The sequence below is a fragment of the Microcaecilia unicolor genome, chromosome 2 (assembly GCF_901765095.1).
Source record: "Microcaecilia unicolor chromosome 2, aMicUni1.1, whole genome shotgun sequence".
Classification (NCBI taxonomy): domain Eukaryota; kingdom Metazoa; phylum Chordata; class Amphibia; order Gymnophiona; family Siphonopidae; genus Microcaecilia; species Microcaecilia unicolor.
In genome coordinates this window covers 128,777,896-128,791,713 of record NC_044032.1, presented here as the reverse complement: position 1 = coordinate 128,791,713, position 13,818 = coordinate 128,777,896, and the positions used below count along the sequence as shown (strand labels likewise).

General features: G+C 44.0%; 1 protein-coding gene across 1 annotated transcript in view; it reads right to left on the bottom strand.

The window, feature by feature from the left end:
* Nucleotides 1-13,818, bottom strand: part of MRPS27 (mitochondrial ribosomal protein S27) — a 122,393-nt gene that overhangs the window by 93,164 nt on the left and 15,411 nt on the right. The window contains exons 3-4 of the mRNA XM_030193301.1: nucleotides 9,363-9,433; nucleotides 1,314-1,372 (exon numbers count right to left, since the gene is read on the bottom strand). Coding sequence (XP_030049161.1) covers nucleotides 1,314-1,372; nucleotides 9,363-9,433 — 130 coding nt within the window. The remainder of the gene's footprint in view (nucleotides 1-1,313; nucleotides 1,373-9,362; nucleotides 9,434-13,818) is intronic.

Below are 13,818 nucleotides of genomic sequence, written 5' to 3'. Positions count from 1 at the left end.
CTATCTTCCCTCTGTATCCCTAGCTATTTGGTCCAGCCTCTCCCCTCTGTGTCCCTATCCTTACCCTCTCACATGTTCAGCATCTGTTTTCTCAGGAATCCTATCTCCCTCTTTTCCAGTATTGCCCTCCCCCCCCCCCCCCCAGGCTCTCCTCTCCATCTTTTCCACCATTGCCCTTCTCCATGGCCCCTATCTCTCCCTTTTCCACCATTGCCCTCCCCCCTTGGCCCCCATCTCCCTCTTTTCCAGCATTGCCCTTTCTCCTTGGCCCCCCCATCTCCCTCTTTCTCAGCATTGCCTTCCCCCCTTTGCCATCTCCCTCTTTCCCAGCATTGCCCTCCCCCCATTGCCCCATCTCCCTCTTTCCCAGCATTGGCCTCCCCCCTTGGACCTCATCACCCCAGCATCGCCCTCTCCCTTTGGCCCTCATCATTCCAGCATTGCCCTCTCCCCTTGGCACCTATCTCCCTCTTTTCCAGCATTGCCCTCCCCCCCATTAACCCCCATCTCCATCTTTTCCAGCAATGACCCCCCTCCCAGTCCAATATCACTCTCTACCCCCCCTTCCTTTCCCCCATGATCTGGAATTTCTCCTACGATCTCTCCCCCCTTCCGCCCTCCCTGCGGGTCTTGCATTGCTCCCTTACCCTCTCCCTTCTTTCCCCCTCCCTGCGGTCTTCACTATCTCTCTTCTAGTACTGGCAGTGACAGCAATTAGAGCAGGCTGCTTCCAGCTAGCGTTGGAGCTTTCTCTCTGCAGGGTCCCACCTATTGTGATGCAACTTCTTGTTCCCGTGTAGGTGGGAACTTGCAGAGAGAAAGCTCCGACACCAGCTGGAAGAAGCCTGCTGTAACCGCTGCCGGTACTAGAAGAGAGGTAGGGAAGACCACGGGGGGGGGGGGGGGGGGGTTAAGGAAAGGAGAGGGTGAGGCAGCGATGTAGGACTGGGAGGGAAGGAAACAGAAGTGGAAGAGGGGGAGAACAGATAGAGAGAGCAGACCCGAAGAAATATTTGCCATTTCTAAAAGCAGCCTTGTGCAGAAAGCCTGTGCGGGGGGGGGGGGGGGGGGCCTCTGAGACCCCCAGTAGCTATGCCCCTGGTTGCACAACTGCATGGCTAACAGGAATCACTGTCAGAGAAAGGTAACACAAAAGGAAGCATCAGAATGACTTTAAAAGCTGAGCTCTACAAGATTAGACAAGGATTATGAATCTTCTCATCAAAAAAATCACTCATGTGAACACTGCCTGCGGCATGCACTAAATTTACCTTTACAGTTTATAAACCATGGCAAACAAAAAGGATACTCACTTATAAAGGTAATACTCCGCTTGATCTATCTCTTCTCGAGAAGAAATATTATCAATAAACTGGTAAGAAAAAAATACAGTAAAAGTAAAAATGACTACTTTCATTTATGTAACAATACAAGACGTTAACTAGCACAGTGTAGGAACATATAAGATAGTCCCTGCTTTATGACGCTTACAACTGAATCAAGCACAAAAAAATCTAAGAGGACCTAGACTGGGAGATGTGAGGTTCAAGAACTTTATTAAATAAACTGCCTAACACAAAGTCATGCTTTGAGAGGACCAATTTTGGCATTTCAAGGTTGCTTCAAAAAGGTAATAAATACAAATAAATCAAAACAGAGAAAAGAAAATAAGATGATACCTTTTTTTTATTGTACTAACTTAATACATCTTTTGATTAGCTTTCAAAGGTAACCGTTCTTCTTCGGATCCGAAATAAGCAAATGTTGACAAATATCAGAATATATAAGTGAAACACAAAAGCACAAAAGCATTCCAATGACAGTCTCGCAGGAAGAGGGAGGGGATAGGTTAGGTGAGAAACGGGGAGAGCTGGGTGGAAGAGAGTCAGGGAGAGATGGATGGTTGATAAGAGGGTGACAAAAGCAGTGGAATTTTATGGTTTATAATAGGCTAGAAACTCAGATCTTTGTTGAGTCCTTTCTGGTGGGTGTCAAAGTATTTCATCACTTTGACTTCAAAGGTCTTATGCTCCACACCACTTTACTTCAAAAAGGTAATCAATAGAAATAAAACAAAATAAAACATGGAAAAGAAAATAAGATGATACCTTTTTTATTGGACATAACTTAATACATTTCTTGATTAGCTTTCGAAGGTTGCCCTTCTTCGTCAGATCGGAAATAAGCAAATATTGGTAGATGACAGTATACATTAGAGAAACAAGTCAGATGCTAAAGAAGAGATTTAATTTACATAGACACCGTATGAAAAATGCTAGTACCGATAAGGATGTCACCCCTGTGGGGCAGCACTTTACAAAACCAGAACACTGTACCAGTGATTTCATGGTAAGAATCCTGAAAGGGAACTTTAAAACAATACAGGAACGTAAGACCTTTGAAGTCAGAATGATTAAATATTTTGACACCCACCAGACAGGACTTAACAAAGATCTGGGTTTTCTAGCCCATTATAAACCATAACATTGTACTGTTTTGTCACCTTCCTATCTCCTTGCATATCTCCCTGACCCTGATCCACCCGACTCTTCCTGTCTCTTTATCCACCCCCATCCTGTTAGACTGTCACTGAAATGCTTTGATGTTTCACTTATATATACTGTCATCTACCAACATTTGCTTATTTCCGATCTGACGAAGAAGGGCAACCTTCGAAAGCTAATCAAGAAATGTATTAAGTTATGTCCAATAAAAAAGGTATCATCTTATTTTCTTTTCCATGTTTTGTTTTATTTCTATTGATTACAATTAAAAGTGGACTAACACGGCTACCACACCTCTTTACCTCAAAAAGGTAGATTTTAGGCTAGATTTGAGTGAGGCATTTTAATTTAGGAAAGGGTCTCTGCCTTCTTGAACAGCATTTCTCAGTATGCTCTGGAAAAGATTCTTCCAATACTATGACTGGATAGTGCACCAAGTCTAGAGATGGGAGGCTGGTGGAAAAGGAGCAGACAGCCCCAGGATACAGCTCTGATTGCAGTGAGTGATTACATTTTCATTTGATTTATTCATTCATCTAGCCTTCCCATTCTAATTGAAGTACAATAAACAGACATACAGTATTTGTGATGTTGATTAAAACATACCCTTCTGACTACTATCTCACATCCCTAAAAGCTCTTGAAAAAAAGATAAGCTTTCACTGTCCTTTGATAAGTTAATAACTCACCATCCAAATGAACCCCTAAAGGGAACACATTTGTGGGGAGGAAGGATCCATGCTGTCGTGTGTTCTGGGTGCAGCAAATAGAGGGAGTGAAAGGGAGCAAGGTAAGGGATGTATCAAAACCATGAAAATGTGTGTGAATGGGGGGTGGGAGAGAGAGAAGGGAACATACGGTTGAAAAAGCAAGTGGAAAAAAGTTAGAAAGGTGTAAAGTCAAAGACTATGACAGAAAGCTGGAAGGAGCATAGGAGCTGGCTCTGTGGGTGCTGTGGGTACCTCAGCACCCCCAATATTGAACAATAAGTCTTTGACTGTGTCCAGGGAAAAGTGATTTCTGTTGGGATTAGCACCCCCAATAATTTTGAAAATTGGCTCCTATGGGAAGGAGTACACATAATAAAGGCAGAAATGGTTGGAATGGGCAGAGGTGGTGATACAGAGTGTGAGAAAGTCAGAGATGGTGAAGGGCAAGCAAAAGAAAAAGGGAACCAGAAGTAGTAAAAGATGGAGAGAGTGACAACCAAAGCTGATGATGGGGAAGGAAGAAGATGAGAGAAAGGTGGTGAATAGGTGGGGCAAAAGGTCAACAAGAGACACACACACACAGGGGTGGGGTGATTGGGGAAGGTGTACGAAAGAGCAAATGGAATATATTGGGGAAAAAAGGAGGGGGTGAAAATGAAATCAGAGAGAGGGTGATTGGGAGAGTATGAAAGGGATCGACTAGGCATGAGAGGGTCAGACAAAAGAGGATGGAAGAAAATTAGAAGTGTTTGTGAAATGACAGCAGGTGAGAGTAAGAGGTGATGGTTGAGGGGGGAAGAGAATCTTTGTGAAGATGGGAGTCTGACTGCACCAGTTAAATAAAGAAACGAGATATAAACATAGAACAGAAGACTAAGTACAGAAAGACAATGGACCAACAAGATGCACTCAGTAGTCCACAACTAAGGAAGCGGAGGAGTACATCAAATAAAAGGAAGAAAAAGCACATAGTAAAATAACATCAGGCATTTCGGAGTGCACAAGGCTGAGTAGCAGAACCAATGCCAACAAGAGGGCTAGGATCCCAAAAAAGCCAGAGTAAATAAATGAAGAATGCCGCGCAAATACATGATAAGTCCACTTTAGCGACAGATTTTCTTACTGACATATTCTTTTTAGGGCTACTCATGATCTACTTACTTATTTTTTCTGAAAAAACATGTTAAGTCATCATATTCGCCACTGCACAATTTTATTGTGTCTTTGGCTTTCTGCAAAATCCCGTTACAGGTCTTCAAGAAGCAGCAGTCCCAGAGGAAATGAAATTAAAAAAGGCTAACTAGAAATGAGCTGCAAACAAAAATTAAATGTATGAAGGGAGAGGAATTTGTGAATGGAAAAGGACAGATAATACTTCTGAGTGTGTTTGTGCTCAGGTTTATGTATAGTGTAAAGATGTCTTAATAAGGTGTGGTTTGGATTTGAAAAAATGCAGGGACAGTGCTTTGATGGTGTAATAATGTCTCAGGAATGGTGTGCAAGCTAAAGTTTGGGAAATGGAGCCTCATGTATTGAATGCAGTCTAAGACTATTTCTTTTTTGGTGGTGGGAGAATATCGGGTTGTGTTCAGCACCTCCAATCATTTTGAAAAGTTGGCTCCTATGATGTGGATAAAGGGTGAGCTGGCTGATGTAGTGCTCCTCTTAAGTTTTTATTTCACAGTTCTTCTCATTTTATTATAGTCTCCTTTTTGAAAGTTAAATGCTAGCATATTGGATTTTCTGATATCAAATCTGATCATATGACCACTATCATCAAGCGGCCCCAGCACCATTACTTCCTGCACCTGATCATGCTCTCCACTAAGGAGGTCAAGAATTTGTCCTCCTCTTGTTGGCTCCTATTCCAACTGCTCCATAATGCTGTCCTCGATTTCGTCAAGGAATTTTACCTCCATAGCATGCCCTGATGTTAGAACATAAGTGTTACCATACTGGGACAGACTGAAGGTCCATCAATCCCAGTATCCTGTTTCCAACAGTGGCCAATCCAGGCCACAAATAACTGGCAAGGTCAGAAAACAGTAAAATAGATTTTATGCTGCTTATCCTAAAAATAAGCAGTGAATTTTCCCTAAGTCCATCTTAATAATGGCTTATGGACTTTTCTTTTAGGAAGTTAGCCAAACCCTTTTTTAAACCCTGCTAAGCTAACTGTTTTTACTACATTCAATGGCAACGGATTCTGTTGCTTCTTCCCCTATTTATTAGTGGATCCTTGTTAATTCCTTCTATTCATCATAACATTTGTCCAGGCTTAAGGATGGAGACAGACTGACACTGGACTTTTTCCTTTTCTACTGCAGTACACCTCAGATGGAGTACAGGTTGCCATAATTTCATGGCAAAATGGATGTTCTTAATCCAGAATTCACTCTGTAGCTGTCAAAGCTATTAATTTTGGGGGAATATAACTCAAACCCTTTTCACCTGTAACTCAAGGCGAGCCATACTCAGGCACAGCAAGCATTTTCCTGGTTCCCAGAGGATTCACAATTTACCCAGTCAATATCAGGGTAAATGAAATCACCCATTATTATTGCGTTTCCCAGTTTGTTAGCCTCCCTAATTTCTGATAGCATTTCTACATCTGTCTGTTCATCCTAGCCAGTTGGACAGTACTACACTCCTATCACTATCCTTTTCCCCTTTACATATGGAATTTCAATCCATAGGGCTTCCAAGATGTGTTTTGTGTCCTGCAGAATTTTTTTGTCTATTTGATTCAAGGCCTTCCTTAACAAACAATGCTACTCCTCCACCAATTGGATCCACCCTAACTCTATGATATAATTTGTACCCTGGTATGACAGTGTCCCACTGATTATCCTCCTTCCACCAGGTCTAAGAGAAGCCTATTATATCTAATTTTTCATTTGATGCAATACATTCTAACTCTCCCATCTTATTTCTTAAGGCTTCTGTCATTTGCTTCTGTCAAACCATGTTTGTTGTTCCAATTTACATCTTTGCTCAGCAGTTGACTGTGATAATTTGTAATTGTGACAATTTGTCTGCTTTTTATTTAAAGACACCTGGCCTATTATAGTCTCTATTGCAACCTTGCTATCAGGATACCTTATCTTCCCTGTTTTGGTGATATTTTTGAAAGACACCTTGTTCCAAACCATGAGCTTTTAAATGACTAGTTTAAAAGCTGCTCTATCTCCTTTTTAAATGTCAATGCCAGCAGCCTGGTCCTATCCTGGTTAAGGTGGAGCCCATCATTCCGGAAGAGGCTCCCCCTTCCCCAGTACTGCCCAGTTCCTTACAAATCTAAAACCCTCCTCCCTGCACCATCATCTCATCCATGCACTGAGACTCCGGAGCTCTGCCTGACTCATGGGCCCCGCACGTGCAACGGGAAGCATTTCTGAAAATGCTACCCTAGAGGTTCTGGATTTGAGATTTCTACCTAAGAGACTAAATTTGGCTTCCAGAACTTCCCTCCCACATTTTCCTATGTCATTGGTACCCACATGTACCAAGACAGCTGGCTCCTCCCCAGCACTATCTAAAATCCTATCTAGGTGATGCATCAGGTCCGCCACCTTCAAACCAGGCAAGCAAGTGACCAGGCGATCCTCATGTTCACCAGCCACCCAGCTATCTACATGCCTAATAATCGAATCACCAACTAGAACAGCCATCCTAACCCTTCTCTCATGGGCAGAAGCTCCTGGAGACACAACCTCAAAGCGAGAGGATATTGCATCCCCTTGTGAGCTGTTCCTGGCTACAGGATTATTTCCAGTTTCACTAAGGTAATGCTCTCTTTTTAGGAGGCCTCTCTCCTCCATGCCGCACAAGGGCAGCCAGGCTGAAGATGGGACTTCTCTACAATGTCCCTGTGGGCCTCCTCTATGTACCTCTCTGTTTCCCTTAGCTCCTCCAAGTCTGCTACTCTAGCCTCAAGAGTTCTTTCTATCGAGCACACACATATAACCTCTAACCAACTGGGAGATAATCATACATGACACTCAATGCAAAAGACTAGATAGTAGTCCTCTTGTTGCTGGACTGCTGTCTATATTTTAGCATTATAGAATTGTTTAATTAAAACTTCTTAAGGTACTAGGGATATCAGATGAATATAAAGAGCCTTAAGATTATATGGTATAATGTGTAATTTATTTAGTGTTTGCTTCTCAGAAACTAATTACATGTAATTAAAACACTAATGATAACTCTCCTCTTGTTGTCCTAAACAGAATAACTAATTATAAATAAAGAGTTGAGCTAGGAGTGGGAATGAAGACTGAACTAGGCCCTGCTGTGCCTTCTAGAGTGTAATCAGTTAATGCTGTGGCAGAAAATTCAAGTTTTAAAACTAATGGGAAAATGGTATGGAGACTAGTAAATGAAGTTTACTTTTTCTTCTTTTATTCTGTGTTTATCAATAACCTACAATTCCTCTTTTAAACCCAATCTTTAAGTTACCAAGCACAGAGCAAAATAACATCACTTACCCAGAGAAATGTCCTCATCTCTCAGAACTGCCCAAGTGGGCAGTTTAGGGGCTGTACAGGGGGCAGAGCCAGGGAGGAACTGGGAGCTATGCAGGTGCCAGCAATATTCGCTGCTGGCACATGCATACCTAACTTGGGCATAAAATGTAGTCCAAATTTTGAACGGTTAGCTATGAGGATGCTAGTACTGAATATTGGCTAGCACCTAAATAACTTCCAGGACTGGCCGGCACAGGGTGCAATGTTCTCCTTTTCCTCCCATCCATGCACCAAGGTCCCTTTCTAATGAGGAAGCTTGCTCAGCTGGAAGTTTGTCTTTAATATAAAGCAGTCTGCTGAGCTTCTGAAGTCTTTTCCCCCCTATTTTGGATAAGAGCCTTGGTCATAGTAGAATAAAATAGGACTTGCTTTGGTTAAATATTGGAATACTTCTTAAACAAGTCTACAGCTTGTGCATATCACTAACTTTACATCTGATGGAAATAAGGACGTCAAGGTCCATCTAGTTTGTCTAACTCCATATGAAACAGCTGACCTTTTGGTTTCTCCCTCACTTTTCATAAGCTGTAATCCTCTAGGCTCATCCATAATTCCCATAGCAAAAGTGTCTACAACGTAGTGATCATCAAAAATAAACCAGACTTTTCCCATTTATAAACTTCAACATCCTATCTAATACAACACTCCTCCAACGTTCTGAAGCTGACTGTGTGGCTGAGGCATTCGTGCGCTCTGCTGTAAGGCTCCATCTACTGAACGTCACATAGTTCCGAGAACGTCAGCCACAGCACTGACCAACCGCATGACACCAGCATGAGGCGCCGCCCCTGCCGCAACGCCACGCCCCCTCCCAGGTCGCCACCACCAAGCATGCACGGCTCGGCCCTTCTCTCTCTGTTAGCTCTGGTCCCGCCCTCATTTCCTCTTTCCGCAATGAGGGCGGGACCAGAGCTAACACAGAGAGAAGGACCGAGGCTGCACGCCTTTTAACGCTGCTTTCGTGTGAAGATGATTTTTAAAATTTGGAGTGAGTGCGGCTGGAACTGGAAGGGAGGGAGGGAGAGAGGAAGGGAGGGATGACAATCCTAGAACTGGGAGGGAGGGGGACCCTGAAACTCGGAGGGAGGGGGGGCGGGGGGACCCTGAAACTCGGAGGGAGGGGGGGTGACCCTGGAACTCGGAGGTAGGGGGGAGGGAGGGGCCACCCTGGAACCCGGAGGGACGGAGGGAGGGGGACGACCCTGGAACTCGGAGGGAAGGGAGGTGGACGACCCTGGAACTCAGAGGGAAGGGAGGTGGACGACCCTGAAACTCGGAAGGAGGGAGGGGGATGACCCTGGAACTCGGAGGGAGGGAGGGGGACGACCCTGAAACTCGGAGGGATGGAGGGGGGCCCATGGCGCACACACTCATTCTCACACACACACTCTCTCACAGACACACTCGCACCCAGTCTCACTCTCTCTCTTTCTGTCACACACACACACACACTCGCACATTCACTCTCTCTCTCTCTCACACAGTCAGTCTCATACACACTCTCTCAAACATACACACTCCGAGGACAACCTTGCTAGCGCCCGTTTCATTTGTGTCAGAAATGGGCCTGTTTTACTAGTATATTCATTATTCTAAATGCTAATAATCATATAACTTACCCGTGCAATTGTCAAAGAACTAACAGGAAGCTTTTTTTCATATGTTTTATCCATCAGCGTTGCTAATTCAGCTGTAAAGTAAATCAAAAATGCATCCGTATTATCATAGGTCCACAAAACAAAAAACTGAAATTTTTTTGTTTTTTTTGTTACATTTGTACCCCGCGCTTTCCCACTCATGGCAGGCTCAATGCGGCTTACATGGGGCAATGGAGGGTTAAGTGACTTGCCCAGAGTCACAAGGAGCTGCCTGTGCCTGAAGTGGGAATCAAACTCAGTTCCTCAGTTCCCCAGGACCAAAGTCCACCACCCTAACCACTAGGCCACTCCTCCACTATATCTCTTAAGCCTTTCAATACTTCGATTCCCACTGATCTCCTTGTGAATCTGGGAAAGTCACATTACCCTCCATTGCCCCAGGTACAAAACAAGTACCTGCATATAAAATGTAAACCACTTTGATTGTCCTATCCCCTGTTCCTTTTCCAATACTTTCACTCATAAATCCAAATCTTCTTCTAAGAACAATTTTAAGTAGCCTTTATAGGTACAAATGAAGTGTGCACTTTAGAACATGCATACCAAGAGCATGATCTGCCAAGAAGGCAGGCAGTGGCCCAGGCAGCAGTAGAGAGGCAAAGGGAAAGGATTTTTTTTTCTTTTTTCTATTCTTCTCTCTCTTTCTCTTGTGTGGGGCTAAAGGCATCCATTGAAAACTAGGCAGCAGGATGGACAGACTGGCAAAACACAGCAAGAAAATAAAGGCATACAATGTGGGTAACTGAACTCTCAGTCGCATGGAAATTGAGAGGAACATAGGAAATGATGGCAGATAAAGAACAATAAACGATAATAAGCTCCATCAATTCTGCTCAACCATACTAATTACTAAACTCTACAATCCCTTCTACTTCCTTACAAGTCTCCTGTACTTGTCCCATATTTTCCTGAATTCAGACAAAGTTTTTGTCTCTATCACCTCCGCCATGAGGCCATTCCATAAGGCCATTCCATGCATCCACCACCCTTAGTCAAGTTCGGGAGGCGGGGCTGGTGGTTGGGAGGCGGGGATAGGGCTGGGCAAACTTATACGGTCTGTACCAGAGCCGGTGGTGGGAAGCGGGACTGGTGGTTGGGAGGCGGGGATAGTGCTGGACAGACCTGTACGGTCTGTGCCAGAGCCGGTGGTTGGGAGGCAGGGCTGGTGGTGGGGAGGTGAGGATAGTGCTGGGCAGACTTATACGGTCTGTGCCTGTGCCAGAGCCGGTGGTTGGGAGGTGGGGCTGGTGGTTGGGAGGCGGGGATAGTGCGGGGCAGACTTATAAGGTCTGTGCCCTGAAGAGCACAGGTACAAATCAAAGTAGGGTATACACAAAAAGCAGCAAATATGAGTTATCTTGTTGGGCAGACTGGATGGACCGTGCAGGTCTTTTTCTGCCGTCATCTACTATGTTACTATGTTTTGATAAAGAAGTATTTCCTACTGGTTAGATTATCCCTGAGTCAATCTCCCTTTCACCTTCATGCTATGCCTCCTCTTTCCAGAGCGTCCTTTCAATTGAAAGAGGCCCTCCTCCTGTGCATTTATGCCACAGACGTATTTAAATGTCTCTATTATATCTCTCCACTCCCGCCTTTCTCCCAAATCATACAAATTGAGATCTTTAAGTCTATCTCCTGCCTTTCTCCCAAAACACAGCAAACAGGAAGAGGCTGCTGTTGTATACAACAAAATACAAGGACAGGACAGAAGTCCAAAAGTCTTTACTGCACAAGTCCCAACATGTCCACGTTTCGCCAATATGGCTAAAAACACTAATGTGCCTTAGTAAACACGGCCCTTGGATTGAAACTCTATGGTTCCATGTAAGTTTACCTGTTTTTTTAAAAGTTTTTTCTTTTAATTCCATATCTTAGTACTACATGAGTACTGAGTTAATTGTTTGAGCATGTTGTGCAGGCACCCCATTAAATGCCTGCATTGTGTGAAACAATTTATAGGGGGTGATTCAGTGTAGAACAAGATATTATGGTATCTGTCTTGAAGTGGATACATTCGGGAACAACTTAATGGAGCAATCTGCAAATAGACCACATTGTTGCAAACTTGATCATGCATACTTCAAGCTCATTCCTGAAAATTAAACTCCCCATGTTGTTTCCCCTTGAAAATTAGTTAATACAATGTTTGCACAGATGAGGGGCAATTTTATAAACTAGGCGCCCACAATTACGCATCCCTTGTGCACACAAATGTACACAATAGTAATGTACCTGCAAAAGTGCCAGCAGGGTGCCTAAGTGCTATTCTAAAACGGTGTTAATTGGCATAGTGCATATATGCAAGGGGGGGGGGGCATATACATGACAGGGAGCATGGGCAGGGCTCCCACTTACACAAATAACTTGGAGTGGAGGAGTAGCCTAATGGTTAGTGCAGTGGCCTGAGAATCAGGGAAACCGGGTTCAATTCCCACTGCAGCTACTTAGAATCTGGGCAAGTCACTTAACCCTCTGATGCCCCAGGTACAAAATAAGTATCTGTATATAAAACCGTTTTGATTGTAACCACAGAAAGGCGGTATATCAAATCTCATTCCCTTTGCCTTTAACTCGCTCTACGTTATGTATGGCCCTGCCATTTTGATGTATACATATGCTGATATAGAATAGACTCCTACCGTGCGTCCTTGGGACATCTAAAGGGAGAACTGCCCCATAAATGAACAGTAGGTTTCTCAACATACAGCCAATTTAATATCTTTGCTACCTCTATTGCAAAATGTTATAATACTTCAGAAATGAGGCCCAGGCATGTTGTCTTTGTGAGAAAAGTGTTCCATAAGGTTATTGTTTCTTGTCCACTGCTGCCAATGAGTCTGCTGGGGAGTCGTGTATAAAGCTTCCCAAAAAATTGAGATGTATAAACCCAGCTTCACCATTATGAACTACATAAATACACCATAAGCCCGGTGAGAAAACCCTTCTGCTCGATATTAAAATATACTGGAGGAAGAGACCTCAGACACCCTATTATCAAATGCTAGAAGCGCGAAACATGGGTTCTATAAACAGATCATTGTCAGAAAAACCTCAAGAACTTTTGATTTTTATCACCTAAGCAAACACTTTTAAAATACATATGTATGTGTACCCAACACTCATCTCTTAGTGAAAAAAAAAAAACCCAATGGGGGCCACTACTTCACTCTGGCTTCATCAGGGTTTGTGGTATGTTATAATGCAGCTGGCACTTAAAAATGTTCTTTGTTGAGGCTCGCAAGGTGAATCATACTCACACCATGGCTGATTAAATTTATAGGCAGGTGAATTAGCTAGAAGTGCTCCTCTAAAAGAGGAGGAGGAGGGGGGTTCAGTGTCTGACCCCAAGTCTTCCAATGTCTGGGAGTCCGAAAGGTCCCCATTCTCCTCCCAGACACCCTGGAGGTTGAGGAACTCCCACAGGCACTGGGTCAATCCTGCGCCTCAGAACCAGGAGAGGGGCCTCCCACGTGGCCTCCTAAGGTCAAGGGAGGCCACTCCCAGCTCCTGGTTAACCAACAGAACCACTTGCTGCAATCAAGTGGGTGAATGACCAATGGTCCCTACCCTCCCATGCACTAATGGGGGCTGGGACTGTTCGTGCTGCTCAGAAAAGTAGGAGCTAACGTGGCTGCTCTTTCTGCCAAAAACATCTGTACCACAGATCCCAATATCGAAGCAGAAGCAACCTCAAGTGCCCCATCACACTGCAGGCAAATGCAGGCAATGTGGCACCAGCTGGCTGTACCTGTCCCTTTATAGGCAGCCAATGTCGTTTGTTCAATGATGGATGAGGCTACTTTAAGACTATTTTATGCTGTAGAATATAAACCAGTAAACAATTCTCTTAGACTACTTAGAAAAGAGTATAAATTACAAAGGTATCTCAAGAAATACAACATAAAGCAACATTTAGTTACATTCAGGCTCTCTTCCAATTATAGCTGTACATCCTTAGAGGCAACACTGCCATCTACTGCTCAGATAATTAAGACATATTAGTTATTTTAAGGTTTGATTTATTTTTCATGCTAAATTTTATGTGTGTCTGATATCACCAGGCTATCTCAAAGACTGCTAGATTCAGCTGTTAGCAGATTTAGAATCTTTTAAGTATCTTTTAAGTATCAGACGATTTGTCTTTTTTAAATTACTAGCAGTTGAGCCCGTAAAAACGGGCTAGTAAAGGAAGGGGGGGGGGGGTTGAAAGCCCCCCCCCCCCCCGGAGTCCCCTCCGCCACCCCTCCACCCGGGCCGGGTACCTGGCTTCACTATTCAAACCGCCGGAACGCAGCACACAGCTCATCTGAGCTGCCATCGGCCTTCCTTATTCTCTGCGTGTGTTCCGCCCTCGTGTGACGTAACGTCGGCGAGGGCGGGACACAGGCAGGTAAGGAAGGCCAACAGCAGCTCA